Genomic DNA, 19,984 nt, shown 5'->3' on the forward strand with positions numbered 1-19,984 from the left:
GTGGTGAAGGTAAAAAGCCCACACAACTTATGTAAGGATATTTATCGTGTCACTTCCAGGTTTAAAAGCCTCCCTACCACCTTTAGGATAAAGGACAAAGTATTTGACTTCCATTCAACAAAAACAAGTCAAAACTTTTTCTCTAAACATGCTAAGTTTTAAGAAGGTAAATTGGAGGACATTTACACTGATAAAATTATAATTATTAACTGTGTCCAGATGAGTGTAGGGAGAAGGGTGTGGGACAAGACTGCCATTACTCAATTTCAGAAGCAAAAAAAAAAGGGTAGTTGTTAGTACTTTGGTAGTGCTGAGATAGGAAGGTTCTATGGGGACAGAGTTGAGATGTGGAAAGATTAATATGGAGATAAAAGCAGATATTGAAATGAACAGAGAATGCTCCATAGACAGAAACCAGAAATTTATTTTGGTGTAAGTTCCTGAAAGTTTCTTCCACTGACTTTATACTCACCAATGTAATGTTATAATAGAAGAAAAACCTACACTTGGGATAGGCAATAAAAGGCACCTGTTTGGAATTTTCACTGTAGCTTAAATTACAAACTGTCATAACAGAGAAATGCTTGGCAGAATAATATTAATAACATTCTAATGAATAACATATTACTTCTAACAGAATAACTACCACCTATTTGCTTTAGCTTTTATAAAGTTATTTTACTTGTCTCAATTGCTCGAGAGCTTAAATGCATATTGAATATCACAGACTGGGATAAAAATAAAACATATTCTTGTCTTAAAGTGCTAAGAAATCTGCCGATAGAAAATCATACTAACTTTTCTGTAGTTTTAAGCTATTTGTAATAAAAGAAGAAGGTGTGAATATATAAATAACAATAAAGTTTGATATTTGGATAACAGAAATACATACAACACAACAAAATAAAGCAAGACAGTGATTAACTAACTTTAGGGAACACGATGGAAGGCTGGTATAATGGGATACTTTACAGGAACTTTGGGTTTTAAAAAGTTATTTATTTTTAAAAATTAAGTAACTATATTCACAGTTGCCAATGTTATCCATTTCTTGTGTGTGTGTGTGTGTGTGTGTGTGTGTATATTTTGAAAGGAGATATATATATATCTCCTTTCAAAACTGTTATAATGCATATATACATAAAAGAATATACAGGGTGGGGCAAGAGTAGGTTTACAGTTGTGAGTACATGAAACACAGAGTTTATTCCTGCGTCATTTTTTAATTATTGTATTTTCCATATGAACAAATGTAAACCTACTTTTGCCCCACCCTGTGTAGTAAAACATACACATGTACTCTTTTCTCACTCTTTTCATATATTGGTAACATTTATTGCATACAAATACACATATATCCACACAGAGAACATGTACATGATTCTATACCATGGAGATCATCCCCAGATCACTAAACAAAAAGCCTTCTTGTATTTGGGTAAGGGGGCAGAGAGCTGACTATCATTCTATTGTGGGGCTATAGCATCATTTATTTAACCAATCTCTTGCTGTACTAGTGGGCATTTAAGAAATTTCCAATCTTATGCTATTAAAAACTCCGCTGCAATAAATAACCCTGTACACAAGTAACTTCATACATGTTAAATAAGGTTTTAAAGAGAATCAAAATGTTGCCAAGGAAAAAACAGGGTAAGATATTATCAGTAGAGGGAACAACTCAGTTGAAGGCCCAAAGATATAAAACTGAATTAAGTAGTTTGATATTGCTGGCATATAAAATCTGAGGTGGGAGAATGGCAGTAGGGGATGAAGAAGGAAAAATAAACTGGAGCCAGATTACTTGGACTTAATCCTGTGATATATTAATAAGAAGAGGGAAGAGATCCGATTTGTTCTTTAAAAAGACTACTCTACGGAAACAACCCAAATATTCACCAACTGATGAATGAACAAATAAAATGTGCTATATACACACGATCAAATATTCAACAATAAAAAGAAATGTAGTACTGATACACTGAACATGGATAAACTTTGAAAACATTATGCTAAGCAAATTAAGCTAGTACTTCACAAAAGACCACATATTTTTTCATTTATATGCAATGTCTAGGACAGAAAATCCATAGAAACATAAAGCAGATTAGTGGTTGCCTAGGGCTGAAGAGGAGGGAGGGTTAAAGACAAATTGGGGAGAACTGCTAACAGATACGGGTTTTGGGGTCGGTGGTGATGAAAACCTACACTTGGGTTATATCTCAGCAAAGCTGCTAAATAAAATAGTTATTCTGATAGCTATGTAGAGAACAGATTTGAGAAGGGTCAAGACCGGGAGGCAGAAAACCCAGTTAGAAAACATAACAGTCCAGGTGAAACATGGTGAATCTAAGATAAGACACAGGCAGCAGTGACAAAGAGGAGATAAGGATTCAAGAGATATTTGGGAGGTGAGACCAGTAGAATTTATTTGCCATCTAGATAAAGGGGTGATGGGAAAGGGATGAATCTTGCGAATCTGGCTTGGGTGATTGTTACTGTTAGGTAGCAACTAGGAATGAGCAGCCAGAGGGGAAACAAAGGCAGGGCCCTCACTATTACAATCTAACAGAGAACTTAATACAGGAGGCTGGAAGCAAAAGGAAAACAAGTCTAATCAATTAACTCAGCAGTCCTGAGCTTGGTTTGGTAAGACTGCCAGGTGTCCCAAGTATTGCAAGGAAAATAGCACAGGAGAAGGGGAGAGTCCTTGAGACCATGCTGAGAAAAGGGGCTTCTGTGACAATCTTACCAAGATTGCCAGGCGTTCTGAACATCACAAGTGGGAATTACACAGGAGGAAGATGGGGGCCTATGCTGGGAAAGGGACCTCTGCAACAATTTCACTAAGACAAAAAGCCTTTACTAACTGGGAAAGCAAGCCTTTGTAGTTGTACATTATTCCCAAAGGGGGGAAGGATGGGGGAACCTAGAAGCCAGCAGAGTTGTATAACCCCAGAACCCTAATAGTCGGTGTACTTAGATTAGCTAAGTACTCACTTATAGCCTTGGCTCAAGTGTATAGAATAAATTTACTAACAATTTTATGGGTGCCTGCCTGCAGCTTTGTGCTCGTGTGTTTCATAAATGTACTTGCTATCTCATTTCTACTTGTCTCTCACTTTAATTCATGTCTTGTGAGTGAGGCAAGAACAGAGACGGGGAAAGAGCCCCTTGACTCGGGTCTCTCCCATCCCACCCATAAGATTACTACCTACAGGTCCGGCCGAAGTAATGCTTGCATGAGTGTGGTTGGTAGGGTACTATATGGGTGTACTAATTTATAGTTTTAATTTGAACAAGTCACCTAAAATGTCATATGGTGTGTTTGAGTGTGATATTGTTATGTTACAGAATTACATTCTTATGATTTTGTAAAAAAAAGGGGGTGCTATTTGTGCCAGACTCTATATTTACTACTCATCTTAGACAGTAAGTAAAAAAAGAAGAGCAGATATTGGATGAAAGATAAGTTCCATTTCAGATATGCTGAGTTTGAAATGCCGGTGGGGTATCAAGATGAAACTGTTTAGTATATACTTGTTTATGAGGTGTCCGGAGCTAGAGGGAGAGACCTGGGGCTTTAGCTTTGAGAGTCAATAGTGAAGAAGGGATAATTAAAAATACGAAATTGGATACAATTGCTAGAGAAAACATACAGAGTAAGCAAGACATAGGCCAAGAATGAAACCCTGGGTAACACCAATATTTCGGGAGCAGGCTAAGAATAAGTACACGTGTAGGGGCAACTAACATTTTACTGAGCACCCATGGTGGGCACAGTACTAGGTGGTATGTTGTTTCAAAGCCTTTATCTAACTAGGTGTGTCCAACCTATTGGCCACACTGGAAGAAGAACTGTCTTGGGCCACACATCAAATACACAAACACTAACGAAAACGAAGTTTTAAGTAAATTTATGATATTGTGTTGGGCCGTATTCATAGGCATCCTGGGCCACATGCTGTCTGTAAGCCGCAGGTTGGACACCCCTGCAAGAGTGAACTGTTTCGTTGTTTAAGGAACACCCTGAAATAATTGATGTACAAATACGCAACATTTTTTTTAAAACAGGAAAAGTAGAAAAACTCACAGAAAGCCTCACAGGCATGCCACAGAATCAATGTTGATCTTTATCTCTTAAAGCTATTTTAAAATGCCACTTATTACTACTTAAGGAAATAAGTAACTCATTCTAGGTTAAAAACTGTTATGGTTAGTGGGCTTCAAACACAATGTCCTGTGTAAGCTTATGAAATATAAGCTTACAATATAATATAATCAGATTATATATAAGCCAATATAATCAGAAGCTAACTGCTTGAACTATCACTTAAAACCGTTTATTAAACCATCTTATTTAATCCTCATTTTCACCAATTTCACCAGTCAAGACAGCTGATAGTGATCATCCTTAATTTATAGACTTGGAGATGGGAATACTAACTATTTTGTGCAAGGTATCAGGGCTAAAAGTGACTGTGCGTAATAACTAGAATCCAGGACTGATTCCAACGCTCAGATTCTTCCTATTTCACTTCCACTTTCCACTTCTATAGTATTGAGCACAGTTTTTCTTTACCGAACCTAGTACATATAGACATATAACTGATTACTTAAAAAGCCAAACTAAAGAGGTCATCAGAAAGGCGCTATTTATCGGGTAGAATAAGAAGAGGGAGCAAGGGGGTGATTTTACTTCCGTTTTGAGATTTACCTTATCTTAAATAAACAGGAAGTTTTAGTTTGTACAAAATAGCAGCGCTCCGAAACAGTGATCCCTGGGATTCGAAAAGGCTAACCCAGAAGCTGCAGAGTGAAGTAATGAGGAATCCCTATTACCAGTTTTCCTGTTAGGGACTTAAAATCTTGCTGCCGGAATCGACAGAGCAGACCAGGACCGCCTGTTTCCGGGCTGATGCAGGATGAACGTCGATGACCAGCTTTGTCGACGAGTTTCTCAGTGAGGAAGAAAGTGCGAGAACACTAGGGCTTCAGGCCTGGAGAACAGGCGACTAACTCAGGGATCCTAGAGACACCACCACTCTCATTTCCAGCACCCTTTGGGAACCCAAAGGGCCAGCACCCTCCCCGGCTCCCCTTACTCACTTTTTTGATATTGGATTTGGAGGCGGGATGAAAGTCCTTCTTGCACATGAAATTAGCGAAGGATTTCCCCATCTTGGAGAGTAATACAGAGAAAGCAGCCGCTAAATCTGAGAGCAACGTAAACAAACTCTGCCGCCTAACCGGAACTGCGCCTGCCTTGCCCTGAGGGCTTCCGGTTGAAAGGTAACAGCTTCCGACAGCTAACACCGATACGTGCCTAAGTTCGCCTCTTTCCCTTTTCACTTTGGGTTGCTCTGAGGCCAGGTGAGGTGCGCGCACAGGGGAGGGGTGTGCGTAGTTGAGGTAGGAAAATGGGAAGTGCAGCGCGATCCGACCCAGGGGCCGCTGGGAGGGGTTCCGGGTCACTCCTGCGCGGGCTGCCGTTTGAACGCACCAAATGGGGTGCAGTGTGCGGCCTGGGCATCGGCCCTTCTGCAAGACTTGTTTGAAGTTCGAGCCCTTTACCCTGTGAACTCTGACTCGAGTTACATAAACTGTTCTACACCGATTTTCTCATCTGTGTTATGAAAGTAGCAATTCTCGCAATTGTAGCACGTTTGTGAAGATGTTTATGAAAGCGGTTGGTGATAAAGCATATAAAATAGAATGTCAGCTCTACAAGCGTGAGAGCTTTCCATTTTGTTACCAGCTGTACGGTGCCTGGTGCGGAAAGATGTTCAAACATTTGTGGAATGATAAGTGCACAGTAGGTGTTAGTAAACGCTCTCAAGGCTTCCCCTCCGAAATGGGCTTAGGTACCCTCCTAATCAGGCTGCTTGTTTCCTTTGCTTCCTCTACGACCTGTTAGAGAGGTCAGATCACCTAGTGAAACGTGCGTCCCTGAGACTCCAAGGTTTTGAGTGGACGTGGCTGCTGTAGGAGATCCATCAATCAACTATTGTGTGTGTGTGTGTGTGTGTGGTGCCTTTTGTAAGAAATTTACACCGGCTGCCAAATGATAACAATAGCTTTCATTCGGGTGTCTTCTATGTAATGCAAAACGCTTTACCCATTGTCTTATTAAGTTCTCATAACAGCCCTGTGAGATAATTACCAATGAGGCAGGAGCCAGAGAGAGAATAAATAATCTTCTTTGGAACCCAAATGGAAGGCTATCCAAGAAATAAAGGTTGAAATAAACACACACAAAAAGAACAGAAGTAATTGTGACCTCTCTGTTTCCATCACTGAGGAAAAGAGGAGTTTCAGGCTGAAGTTCTTTCCTATTTGAATCATTTTGTCTTTCTAATGAAACGTTTATTAAATTTACATTTTGTTTTAAGATGTCTGCCTAAAACCATTTTAACTTTTGGGCATTATACAATAAAGGAAGGAAACTATAAAACAATGTGTTCATTCCAGAAGCATAGTAAAAACTATGAGACACTTAAGTGTTCTAAAATTTAGGATTTAAGACTTTTCTGAATTACAAATGAACACATAATCTTTTTCTTAAAAAATATTTTATTGTTATTCTGTTACAGTTGACCCCATTTTCCCCCCTTTGCCCTCCTCTGCCCAGGGCCATCCCCCACAGGAAATCCCTACCCAGTTGTCCATGTCCATGGGTCACTCATACATGTTCCTTGACTAGTCCCTTTCCCTTCTTTCCACCCTTATCACCCTCCACTCTCTCCTCTGGTCATGGTCAGTCTTGAACACATAATCTTGATATTAAATTCTGCAAACAGGGTTTACAAGTTATGGCGGAGAAATTCCTCGTGGAAACTTGAAATTTTATTGACATCTCTTTGTATTTGTCTGATTTAGTGAGTCTGTTTCAAAGTGTCAGCCTTACCAGTTATAATCTGTGTATTCTTCTCCAGTTCAAAAGAAACTCTTGAAAGGAGACCCCTTCCTCCTTCCTTTGAGGAAATAGTGGGTACACAATACTGGGACTTTTCTATAAGTTCCAGTGATGAAAATACAAAGTTAATAAGACATAGTCTCAGCCCTCAAGGATCTCCTAGTTCATTAAGGACTCATATATGTACATAAATATAGTAAAGTCTGGTCTTGACAACAGTAGAACTAGGTATAGTTCTATAGGGATTCCCAAATATGGAAATAGTCAAAGGTGAATCAGGGAAGACTTCAGGAGAAAAAGATCTTAGAGAGTACATTTGACCTATAAATAGATTAGAAGAAGGTACTTGTCAATGCCATTTCCTTTTTTAAATTTTTTTTTAATTTTTAAATTGATTTGAGAGAGAAAGGGAGGGAGGGAAAGGAGAGAGAGAGAGAAAGAGACATCGATTTGTTCCACTTATTTATGTATTCACTGGCTGATTCTTGTATGTGCCCTGACAGGGGATCCAAAGGACAGCCTTGGCCTTTTAGGACAATGCTCTAACCAGCTGATGCATTGGCTAGGCTCAATGCATTTTCTTCTGATTCTTGTGCTACAAGATTCATTCCTGAGTCATTTTCTTGCTGATTTTTGTACTACAGTATATGAAGTCTAAAACGGCAACTAACAGCTTTTACTAGTTTGGTAGTAATATCCCTCAGTCACTAAGTAAACTTTTTGTTTTGTATACACTTAAAAATGCTTTTCTCTTTTTATTTTGAATCTTTTATATGATTTTCAGTTAAATAATGGAACCTTGTTCCTGTGACACTTTCGTGGCATTACCTCCAGCAACTGTTGAAAATAGGATTATTTTTGGAAAAAATTCAGATAGACTCTGTGATGAAGTACAAGAGGTCGTTTATTTTCCTGCAGCAGTTCATGATAACCTGAGAGGACATCTTAAGGTAGGTGAAATACATATTTTGTTAGTAATATGCTTATTTAAAAATATCATAAAGTTTTTTTTCTATTATTAGCTAGCTATTTGGCAGATATAAAAGTTAGAAATTCAAGAATCTAAACTGGAAAAATAATTTAAATTAGAAGTAGACTCTAGTCTTTTATGATTGAGAGGATGGTAAAATGACAATAATAATAATAGTTAGTTCTTTGATCAAATATTTGAATACTTACTATATGTGAGCATGTTAAATAGAGCAGGGTTTAAAAACCGGCAGTCAAGCTTAGAGTTTAGTAGAGGAATTGATGCGAGTGCAGCTAACCCCATTATAAAGTGTGATGGTCTGAATGCGAAATTTCAGAGCAGCAAGCTGAGACAGCAGTGCAGAAGGAAAAATTAGTTCAGACTAGGGATGCAGGAAGGCTTCACCAGGAGTTTGGGTTTCACCTGGGGTTTAGTGGACAAAAAGGATTCTGATTGGTGTAGCATAGAAAAAGTCATTCCAGTTTCTGGAATCACAGTTTTATTATCTGGGAATAAAATTTTTATTGGGCGCAGTGATAACACTATCAACATGAATTTTATGTAGCCATTTGGTAGAATTAAAGAATTCTTTAAATTTTTTAATTAAAATTCCACTTAACATGAAAATTAAAGTTTTGTATTATAGGTTAATTGCTAACATATTTTTTCAGATTTCATTGATATTCTAATATATTAAATACTAGATGTTTTCTGTATACTAGGCCAGTTTTTCTTTGGTTATGACTATTTATTCATCTTAGGTCTCTTTCCACTTTTGTCTCTTTATCTTTAAATCTAGCCTATCCTGAAAAGCAGTGGTTCTCATTCTTTTCACTGTTGTGGACATACCAGATGGATGGGCTTCTGTGACAATACCCTGTGTTTAAGGGCTACCATGTGGAACTGATGTCACTAACCAAGAAATACTGGACTTTGAGATTGAGAACTGCTTCTTTAAGCTTCAACTCACATATATCTTCCTTTACAAAATGTTTCAAAATTTCACAATTAGAAACCATCTCTCTCCTTGAGCTTCTGTTAGCTCATCTGCGTTTTCTTCGTGGCCCTTATACTTTGTTTTGTTGTATCTTAGTTAATGTACAAATGTTAGTTTGTTAAAAGCAAGATCTGTATCTGATTTTATCCCTTAGCAGAGTGCTTTATAATAGGAGATGCTCAGCAAATATTTGACTTGAATAAATGCTTCAGGGTCAATTCTGAGTATGTTTTGTGGGTAATGACTTTATTATTGAAAATTTCACTTTAGTTTTATATTCATTCATCTCTTTCGTAATGGTTATGCTTTCTGATTGATTTTTAAGATTCCAGACTTCGACAACTTTTATTTTTTGGTTTTATGGTTGTTGCTATGACTTTCTTTACAGTGCACTTACATAGAAATTGATCAAGTTCCTGAAACATATGCTGTTGTTCTCAGTCGCCCAGCTTGGTTATGGGGAGCAGAAATGGGAGCCAATGAGCATGGAGTTTGCATTGGGAATGAAGCTGTTTGGGGAAGAGAAGAAGTTTCTGATGCAGAGGCGCTACTGGGCATGGACCTTGTCAGGTTATTTTTCTGTTATGTTTTTTGCACTATAGAACTTATCTAATTTTAAATTTTGGTGTGACTCTCACATATTTCATTTTTCTTTTTTCTTGGACTTTGATACTTTATAGTTTGTGTGAAAAATGCTTGAAAGTACTGGCATGCAATGTAAAGATTTTCAAATATCATTAATTGGGAGAGGCTACCTGAAGGTCAGAGATAAAGTAACTTGCCAATAAATTACCATGTTTGAACTTGAACATTGATCTATTTGGCTCCAAAATCTCTGTTTTCAGTTGCAAACTGACTTCAGGAAGAACAGTTTTGAAGTTGGATTTTAGTTTATCTGTTAACTTGAAGGAATATTTATTTCGAATGTAAATACAAAATCTCGTGTGCATGAAATTATTTAAGCAATATAATGGGAATTTATTTTTAATTGAGAACTTTAATATTTTTATTTTAGACTTGGCCTTGAAAGAGCTGATACAGCTGAAAAAGCCCTTGATGTCATTGTTGATTTATTAGAAAAATACGGCCAGGGTGGAAATTGTTCAGAGGGTGGTATGGCATTTAGCTATCACAACAGTTTCCTGATAGCTGATAGGAATGAGGCCTGGATTCTGGAGACTGCAGGGAAGTACTGGGCAGCAGAAAAAGTACAAGGTATGGACAACTTTCCATCATTTGTTTTATAATTAATAAATACCCCCTTAATTGCAGACATTGCATTTAATTGTCTTTCAAGATTTGTAATTCAGTGTAATGAAGGTTGAGCTACAGGGGAAATGAAAAAATTTTAAAGAACATACAATGAGAGCACTATAAAGAGCTTTCTTGAAAAGGAGGCATTATCTCTTTTTCATATCTTTAATGTAAATTTTAAAAACCTGTATATATTTTCTATACAGTAGCTGTTGGCTGTTTTATAGTGCTTTCCCACTTTTTAATAATTCCTTACCATTTCTTTCTCTTTTTAACTTTGGGCTGACGTGCAAAATTTCATCATGTGTGGGGATGGCAGTAAGAAAGGGGGGTGGTGTTGGGTGGAGATGGATGTTTGTGGGGTTAGTGGTTGGAAACCGTATGTTGATACAGTGGTAAAGCATACAAAATTGGTAATTGGTATGAGAGTAAAATAACACAATTTGATTGTTTTAGAATGCTTTGCTTTGCTTTCCACGGTTTCTTTGTGATCACATATTCCTCTTATTTTTCAAGTGAGAAAATCCATATACGTGAAGTGAGTTACTCAAGGCAGTGAGTGAAAGACTTAGAATTTAAATCTTTCTGTCTTGACTCTCAGTTCCGTGTTCTTTCACTAGAGTGCAGTCTTGTGCTCAAGCACGATCACGTACTTCTTGTACGTGCCTCCTGGGTCTCCTGGTTTCACAAGGGAGATGAGATACACGTGTGAAAATATTAAATGACATGTGAATGATACACATAGATGCTGTAAACATTCGGAGAAGTAAAAGTCATCGTGAGCCAGAGGAATTCAGAAAGGCTTCATGAGGTAGCCTTGAGTTTGGAGGATTCGGATGTTATTTTTCACAAATATTGCCAGTTGTTTTGGTGGACATTTTATATTTTTGCATATATGTTTACTAATATAACGGTAAAAAAATACATTTAATTAAATTTAGACTATTTTTATTATGATTATTGCCCTGCTTGTATCATTAGCACTTTTTGTTTTATGAAATGTGCCACATGTAAGAGAAATGAATGAATGTATTCTTTCAAAAAAGACAGGCCCAATCCTGATGGGAGTTGGTTGGGCATCATTCTGCAAAGTGAGGGGTCAGCATCGTTAACCACTAGGGAAAATCAAACTGAAATCACAATGAGGTGTCACTATACTTCTCTCAGAATGGTTAAGATAAAAAATGACAGCACCAAATGCTTGTAAGAATGTGGAGACTGGATCAGTGATACAAGAGCTGTAACAATGCACAGCTACTCTGATAACAGTTGGGCAATTTTTCAAAAAACTAAACATGCAACTACCATAAAACCTAGCAATTGCAATATTGTGCATTTGCCCCAGAGAAATAAAAGCTTACATTCTCACAAGAATCTGTACATGAATATTTATCGCAGCTTTTTCCATGATGGCCCAAAACTGGAAGCAACTCAGATGTCCTTTAACCTGTGAATGGCTAAACAAACTATTGTACATACATACTATAGAATACTACTCAGCAATAAAAAGGAATGAACTGCTGACACATGTAATAACCTGAATGAATCTTTAGAGAATTATACTGAATGAAAAAAGCCAAAAGGTTATGCACTGCATGATCCTATTTATATAACATTCTTAAATGACAGTTGTAGAAATGGATAACAGATTAGTGGTTGCCTGGGTTTCATAAGGGGCTTGGGGTGGAAGCCAAGTGAGTGTACCTATAAAATGGCAACCTGAATGATTCTACATCTTAACTATATCAACACCAGTATTGCGTTTGTGATATTACACAAGGTGTTACCATTGGAGGGAACTGGGTAGAGTGTACACAAGATCTCTCTATTACTTCTTAAAACTGCATGTGAATCTATATCAAAATAAAGAAGTTTAATTTAAAAAGCAATTCATTTATCTTCTTGAATATGTAAAAGATGCATATGATATACAATTTAGAAGTCTATGTTCACATTTAAATAGTGATCATAATGTACAGAATCATAATGTACAGATAGCTACATTATGTTAAATATCACTTTTCTTCTCCCTTTACCTCTTCTTTGAAAACAGAGGGAGTTCGTAATATTTCTAATCAGCTTTCAATAACAACAAAGATTGATCGGGAACACCCAGACATGAGAAACTATGCTAAACAGAAAGGGTGGTGGGACGGTACAAAGGAGTTTGATTTTGCAGCAACATACTCTTATATCGACACAGCCAAGATGATGATTTCACCAGGCAGATACTGTGAAGGCTACAAACTCCTGAATAAACACAAAGGTAATCATTTAAATAATATCAAAAATGAAAAATTATGTTTTGTGTAGATATAATATGGGTATGGTCAAAGTGTTTTTGAGGAATTATTCTTAGTAAAGACATAGTTTTATTTAAACTGTAAACATTGTGATATTGTAAGCTATTTTTTAAGATGACTGAAGTGCTGTATAATTATGAGAAGGTAATGATTCTTTTTTCAAGGACAAGTTCGAATTTATAATTCTCAGACCCTTTTTCAAATTCTTACTAATGTTCTTAAATCCAAATTGGGATTGCTTTTCTTCTCAAAGTTCATTGGGACATGAAAACAGAGTTCTTGGACTATAGCTGTTGCTTCTTTCATTTATCTTTGATAACACAATTATTGGTTATTTTTTTATAAAAGTTGTATGTAGACCTGGTCAAAAAGGCAAACTGAGCAGATTAAGAATTTCCACTTTCCACTGCAAAACTCTAGAAATGCTCAACAAAATATTTGAACATTGAAGACATATGTAGTTAAGTTCGGACATAAGAGGAAATCACTAGGTAGCAAATGTGAGAACCCATAGTGTTAGCAAGATTTGAGATGTCTTCTTCCCACTCAGTCCTCTTTCTCTGTGTCAGAGTGTGTGCGGGTGGAGGGGAGGTGATTTGGGACCACATATAAGGTTTAGAGGCTCATTTTAAGGCATGTATGAGAATATAGGTGTCTAGGTGAAAGACTCATTTGGGGAGCAGGAACTGGACTCCCTACCAAGATTACAGTATGAAAAATGTTACTCTGCTCCCTGCCCAGAGTTCCAGCCTGGAATTGGGTTGTCTGCTGTCTCAGGCTTTGGGTCCAGAAGTCACTTGTGAGAGACTGACCTCTGAGCTACACATATTTTGTAGGCACAGCTGGGGCCACCCGTGCTTTTCTGAGAAACAACACTGGTTTGGAACCAGTAAACCACATAGGTTCCCAGCATCCCTGCAACCACTATGAGAATATTTGATATGATAAATATGTAGATTTTTTACTCAAACTTTCTATCCAAATAGTAAACATGCTATAATGAATCTGTATGTAACTGCCACTGAAAATATTTAAGTTTCATGGACATTCAGATGAAAGGTTGTAGTTTCTACATTTACTATGGGTAATTTCTACTGTTGTGTTCTGAAGTTAACTGATATTTTCCCTACATTATCTAACATGCTGTTAATCTCACTTAGTGACATTTTCATTTCAGTTATTATAATTTCATTTCTACATGTTTCATTTGGTTCTTTTTATATATCTCCCATTATTTTATTCATTATCTTCAGGTTTTTCTTTAATTCCTTGAACATATTCAGCATATTTAAAATAGCTGTTTTAGCATCTTGGTCTGCAGACTCCTTTATATCTATAATTTCTGGGTCTGTTTCTGTTGTTTTAATTTTCTTCTGTTTTGGGGTCACATTTTCCTGCTTGCTCATGTATCTAATTTCTTTCTTTCTTTATTGTTGTTCAGTTACAGTTGTTCTGTCTTTTTCTGTCTTGTACAGCCCAGCCCAGTCTGTCCCCTGGTGTATCTAATTTTTGATCAGATGGTTGACATTGTAGATTTTATTTGTTGAGTGCTAGATTTTGTTTTATCCCTTTAAACAGTGTTGGACTGTGTTTTATCATTTAGTTAAGTTACTTATAAAACAGTTTCATCTCTCTTGGGCTGGTTTTTAAGCTTTATAGGGTAGCTCTAGAGTAACCTTTACTTTAGGACTGGTTTATTCCCACTATTTAGGAATGTCATCCTTCTGGAATCTCCAATGAATGCCCTGTGTATTAAAGATCTCTGTACTCCACTCCAGCTGATGGGAACTCAATAGATTCCCAGCCCTGTGTTAAATTTATGAGCTTTTTTATTCATAGTTCCTGGTAATTGCTCTTTCCTTAAAATTTGTTTTTTGGCTTTGTGAAGTTTTACTGTGTATGTGTGTGTATGCAAATTGGTATTCAGGCTTATTATACAGATTTTAAAAACTTTTTTGGGGGTAGCTCCTTCCTCTCCAGTGCTGTGCTCTGCAAATTCTAGCCAATAGTGTCTCCCCGAACTTCGATCTTTGTTTCCTCAGCTTAGAGTGATCTTTGGCTAGTCTGCTTTCCTCCTCCCTACACTGTGCTCCGCAAATTGCCTCCAACAACACTGAACTGGATTCAGTATGATGGTGGAGCTTGCCTTGTTTGGTTCCTGTCTTTCAGGAATCATAAATCTTACTCCACCTGTTGTCCAGTGTCCAAAACCAGTTTTCTATATTTTGCCTAGTTTTCCGGTTTTATTTTTCTAGAGTAGGAGGGTAATTCTGGACCCTGTTCTTCCTTCACGGTTGCTAGCAGAAGTCCTGCTTACATTATAGTAAGTGTTTCTTTGCAGTATAGAAGGGAAATACAGTTCTTATCCAGTAATATACATTGTTATTATGAACTGCACATGAGTACAATTACTGTAAAGTCCATTAGAGTTAAATAAATAGGTAATAAGTGTTTTGCATTCTTTCTGTTATACAGATATTCTTTTATATTGTTATATAGGTTTTAAAAGTGTTTTAGTAATATTTGGGGAAATTGAGTTTTTAAATATGGGCTAGTAATACATTATTATTTTTCCCATATAAAACAATAGACTCTAGACTCTTGCTATTTCATGTCTTTACAAATATTTTAGATTTAGGTAAGGAGGATGTATGTTTTATAATAACCACCTATATGGGGCCTCTATTACCTATGGGCTACTGGGACTCTACCAGAAGAAAACTCCCTTTGAAGATGATTACAAAGAAAAATATTATAAGCACATGAGCAAATTCAGTACTAAGAGAAAAACAATTCATAGATCCAAGAAATGTAGGAAATTCACAAACAAGGGACAATTAGAGCTAACAGAAAGAAGTTTAAAACAGTATGGTTAAAATTTTCAAAGCTATTTGATTATATTAAGGAATTATTATTAAAAAGTTCAGGTGTGATCATTGCATTTGGTTGTTTCTAAAGTTTCTTTTTACAGATATATACTGAACTATTATAGATGAAATATATGACTGGGGTTTCCTTCAAAATATTTTGGTGGGAGGGATATTTGATAACTGTTGAAGCAGTGACAATAGATGAGGATTCATTGTATAATTTTGCTAGATTTTTACCTATTTGAAAGTTTCTGTGATAAAAAGTTAAAAATAAAATAAAAATGGTCAAAGACATAAAGAAAGGAATAAAATCTATAAAGCAAAAGTAGATTATGAAAAACACCATATGAACTTAAAAATTCTAAAATGTATAGAAATTCTAAAAATAAAAATGTAATCATTGAAACAAAAGTAACAACTATTAAAAGTTAAGCATTTAGAAACTGCAGGTGACCAAAAAGGAAAAAAAATCACTCCTAATGAGCACTCAGACTCACTTAATATTAAAATTTTTTAATTGCAAAAGTAAAATGTGTCATTGTTAGCAGTTCTTTGTAGCCATATTTTTATAAACATACACAGCTTATTTTTAAAAATAAAAATAGATCAATATTGTATATGTTCTATTTTATTTTACTTGAGTCATTTTTAAAAATTATATTTTATTAATTATGCTATTACAGTTGTCATGATTTTTCCCCCTCTGCCCCCTCCACCCAGCACCCCCCACTCCCTCAGACAATCTCCCGACCATTGTTCATGTCCATGGGTCATGCGTGTAAGTTCTTTGGCTACTCCATTTCCTATACTGTACTTCACATCCCATGGCTATTCTGTAACTACCTATTTGTATTTCTTAATCCCCTTAAAGCCTCCTCATCCATTCTTCTACACCCTCCTCCCATCTGGCAACCATCAAAATGTTCACCGTATCTATGATTCTGTCTCTGTTCATTTTCATTTATAAAAATCTCTGCATCTCCCTTTTATTAATTCTGTCAGGTTTTGCTTCATGTTTTTTGAAGCTCATATATTTAGATGCATATATATTTATAATATTTCTGTTTTAGAGAGAGAGATACAGAGAGAAACACAGACTTGTTTTTCCACTTATTTATGCATTCATTAGTTTACTCTTGCATGTGTCCTGACTGGGGATCAAATCCACAACCTTAGCATATTGCGATGAAGTTCTAACCAACTGAGCTACCCAGCCGGGCCACATTTATAATTGTAATGCCTTTCTGTTGAATTGGCCCTTTTACCATTAGGAAATATTATTTCTCAGTGGTAATACTCTTCATGTTGAAGTCAATTTTAGCATATCCTTCTTCTGCTTATTGTTTACATGATATATGTTTACTGATTCATTTGCTTTCAAACTATCTGTGTCTTTATATTTAAAATGCATTTCTTGTAAAAAGCATATAGTTTGGTCTTTTTGAAAAAAACATTTTGACAAGTTCTGCTTTTAATTATATATAATTCATTAACGTTTAGTGTAAGCTAGTTCTGTTTCTAGATAAGATGGTATAAATACGTTCCATTTTGTCTCTTCCTCTGAATGTAATCAAAAAAAGGGAAATACTCCATGGAGCAGCTATCTGAGGATTCTTGCAAATAAAAGGGAGCAAGAAATAAGAGAAAGAAACCAAAACTCAAAATAGGAATGATCTAACAGTGAATTTCATAGTTTTTCCTTCCATATCACTCAGCCCGGCTTCAAATAGTGTGAATCCTGGAAATGCACACTTGGTGTGAACAGAAAATGGAAACAAAGTCGCATAACATAATGCTGTAATCCAAATGACACAATCCCAAATTAGTCAGTACAGGCTGGGGCAAAAGTAGGCTTACAGTTGTGAGTATGCAAAACAGAGTTTATTCTTGTATTATTATTTATTATTGTATTATTTGGCATGTGAACAGCTGTACACCTACTTTTGCCCCACACTGTATATGAAAAATCAAAACATTAACAACTCATAAGGAAAAAGACTATTAACAAGTACTAACACGTACCAACCAGTTGACCTAGGCGATGAAATCATTAGACAAAGACTTTGGAGCAGCTATTTTTAAGGGTGATATGAATGGAAAGGTAGAGCCTCTCAGTGGAGAAATAAAGCTATAAAAAAGAACTGAGTGGAAATTTTATAATTGAAAGACACAATAACAAGTAAAAAATTCATTGTTGGGTTCAATAGAAGAATTGAGATGATAGAGGACAGAATCAGTGAACCTGAAGGTAGATCAGCAAAGAGAAAAAATGGAAACAAACCAAAACAACAGAGACATGTGGGATATACCCAAATGTCTAAAAATTCACACCATTAGGGCCTCAGAAGGAGAGAAGAGTGTGATACAAATACATTTTTGAATACATAATGGATGAAAACTTCTCAAAATGGCAAAAAATTTAAACTAACAGATTCAGGATAGTTAGTGAACCCCGAACAAGACAAACTCATACCCATGCCTGAATGCGCACACCCCTGAAAGAAAAAGGGAAACAATCTTGAAAGCAGCTAAGAAAACAACACATAATATATAGGTTCATTACAAACCATTATGATGTAGGGCAGTGAAACAATATTTTTAAAGTTCTGAAAGAAAAGATCTATCAACCCAGTATTCTATATCCAGCCAAAATATTCTTCAGGAATGAAGGGGAAAGAAAAATATCCTGACATGTAGGAAAATTAGGTGGCTACTTTGTTGCCAGTAGTCCTGTGCTAAAGGAAACGCTGGAGAAGTGTTTTTTATAGAAGGGATGTGCTACCACAGGAAAACATGGAACTTCAGGAGTGAAAGAACAACAGAAATGGTAAATATTGGGGTAAATATTACTAAGTTTCTCCTCTTAAGATCTTAAAAAATATGTCTGACAGTTATACCAAATTTACATTTCTTTCTTTCTTTTTTACAATTTAACCTACTTTTTAAAAAAGATTTTATTTACTTTTTAGAGAGGGGAAGGGAGGGAAAGAGAGGGAGAGAAAGATCAATGTGTGGTTGCCTCTCGTGCACCCCTGACTGGGAACCTGGCCTGCAACCCAGGCATGTGCCCTAATCTGGGAATCGAACCTGTGACCCCCTGGTTCTCAGGCTGATGCTCAATCCACTGAGCTACACCAGCCAGGTCAGTCTGCATTATTTTTATATCTTTAGTAGTGAACAATAGATTCACCATGTTTTCATTGTTGACTTAACATATCACACAAACACTTGGAAATAAATCTACAGTTGACCCTTGAACAACACAAGTTTGAACTGTGCTCTTTTCCCATTTTTATATTCAGTTACTACTAACTCTTAAAAATAATTTTTAATGTATCTTTGTCCCTTTGTTTCCAAATAATTACAGAAAAAAAAACTTTTATTTAAGAAGATGACTAATTTGCAGATAACTGCTAAAATGGTCAGTCCACTAACAAAAAAATATCACATAACCTCCTTCACTTGAAGGATAAAATAATTCTTTAAATGAATCAGAAAGCAACTACTCAGATCAGTCAATGATTGATACTTGCTTCCCAGGAATTCATTAAACAAATTATGATATGTTAGTTATTTGGTATGGGAGAAAAAAAAGTTTGTGACTGTTTTTAGAATGGCCTAACATCATTGTTTTTGATGTATTTAGCATCTTACTTATATTTTGACTTCCAGAAGAATGTCATATCACTTGAAAAATTTGCTATAAAGTTTTTTAAAGATTTTATTTATTCTTAGAGAGGGGGTAAGGTAAGGAGAAAGAGAGGGAGAGAAACATCAATGTGTGGTTGCCTCTTGTGCAACCCCCAACTGGGGACCTGGCCCACAGCCCAGGCATGTGCCCTGACTGGGAACCCAACCAGCAACCCTTTGGTTCGCAGGCCTGTACTCAGTGCACTGAGCTACACCAGCCAGGGCTCTATAAAGTTTCTTAGTGTTACCCTAGTTTATCATTTTATAAATAGGTTATTTAAACTATATTTTTCTCATGTGGATAGGTATATAAAAAATGCTGAAATATGTTATTCTAAGGATTTTAGTTTTAGACTAATTATTGGAAAAGTAAAGACAGGAGTAGCAGTTGCAGCAATATCTACTTCCATTTATTAAAAGCATGTCAAGGGCTAGACATTGTGTTAAATGATTACATTTCATCTTCAAACAACCATGTGAAGCAGGTGTTATCTTCATTTTACAAATTAGGAAATTGTGCTCTTCATTTACCTCCTCTATGAAACTGAAAAACAAAGTGGACTCTCTTGTCTTTGTATTTCTCTCAGCACCTAGTCTTGCACTAGTGTGTTGTGTGTACTCAATAAGTGTTTTTGATTAAAATTTAAAAGGACTGCTTTAAATTGTAATTTGCTCGCAGTTTAACAAAGATTACTGTTGTGTACTTTTTTTGGCAATAAACTTAAGTCCTCAGGACATAAAATTAGCAGGCCTTCTTAAAAAATGAGAACAACACATAATTAAAGTGGAAGGAAAATGCCAAGAATCCTAAGGTTTATGGTAATTAAACAAAAGGAAGAAAAATAGAAATGATTACAATTTAATTAGGTACTGCATCATAATAATTAATTCTATTTTATTTAACTACAAAATAATTGAATAATATATTTGAAATGCACATATGATTATAGTAATAGATGTACCTGATGAAACTTATTTTTCCCCCAA

General features: G+C 36.0%; 2 protein-coding genes across 3 annotated transcripts in view; one reads left to right on the plus strand and one right to left on the minus strand.

The window, feature by feature from the left end:
- The window catches only part of CIR1 (corepressor interacting with RBPJ, CIR1), a 44,189-nt gene extending 38,835 nt beyond the window's left edge, over positions 1-5,354 (minus strand). The window contains exon 1 of the mRNA XM_024561464.4: positions 5,107-5,354. Within this exon, the coding sequence (XP_024417232.2) occupies positions 5,107-5,178 (72 nt within the window). The 5' untranslated portion in view covers positions 5,179-5,354. The remainder of the gene's footprint in view (positions 1-5,106) is intronic.
- Positions 5,273-19,984, plus strand: part of SCRN3 (secernin 3) — a 33,428-nt gene continuing 18,716 nt past the window's right edge. Inside the window, exons 1-5 of one of the 2 annotated variants that reach the window (XM_024561465.4) lie at positions 5,273-5,370; positions 7,698-7,863; positions 9,269-9,450; positions 9,896-10,095; positions 12,188-12,400. In XM_024561465.4, the coding sequence (XP_024417233.1) occupies positions 7,705-7,863; positions 9,269-9,450; positions 9,896-10,095; positions 12,188-12,400 (754 nt within the window). In that variant the 5' untranslated portion in view covers positions 5,273-5,370; positions 7,698-7,704. Of the gene's footprint in view, positions 5,376-7,697; positions 7,864-9,268; positions 9,451-9,895; positions 10,096-12,187; positions 12,401-19,984 lie in introns of both variants that reach the window. The other variant, XM_045196275.3, reaches the window with a different exon arrangement.

Source organism: Desmodus rotundus, chromosome 2 (assembly GCF_022682495.2).
Source record: "Desmodus rotundus isolate HL8 chromosome 2, HLdesRot8A.1, whole genome shotgun sequence".
In the NCBI taxonomy this organism is placed as follows: domain Eukaryota; kingdom Metazoa; phylum Chordata; class Mammalia; order Chiroptera; family Phyllostomidae; genus Desmodus; species Desmodus rotundus.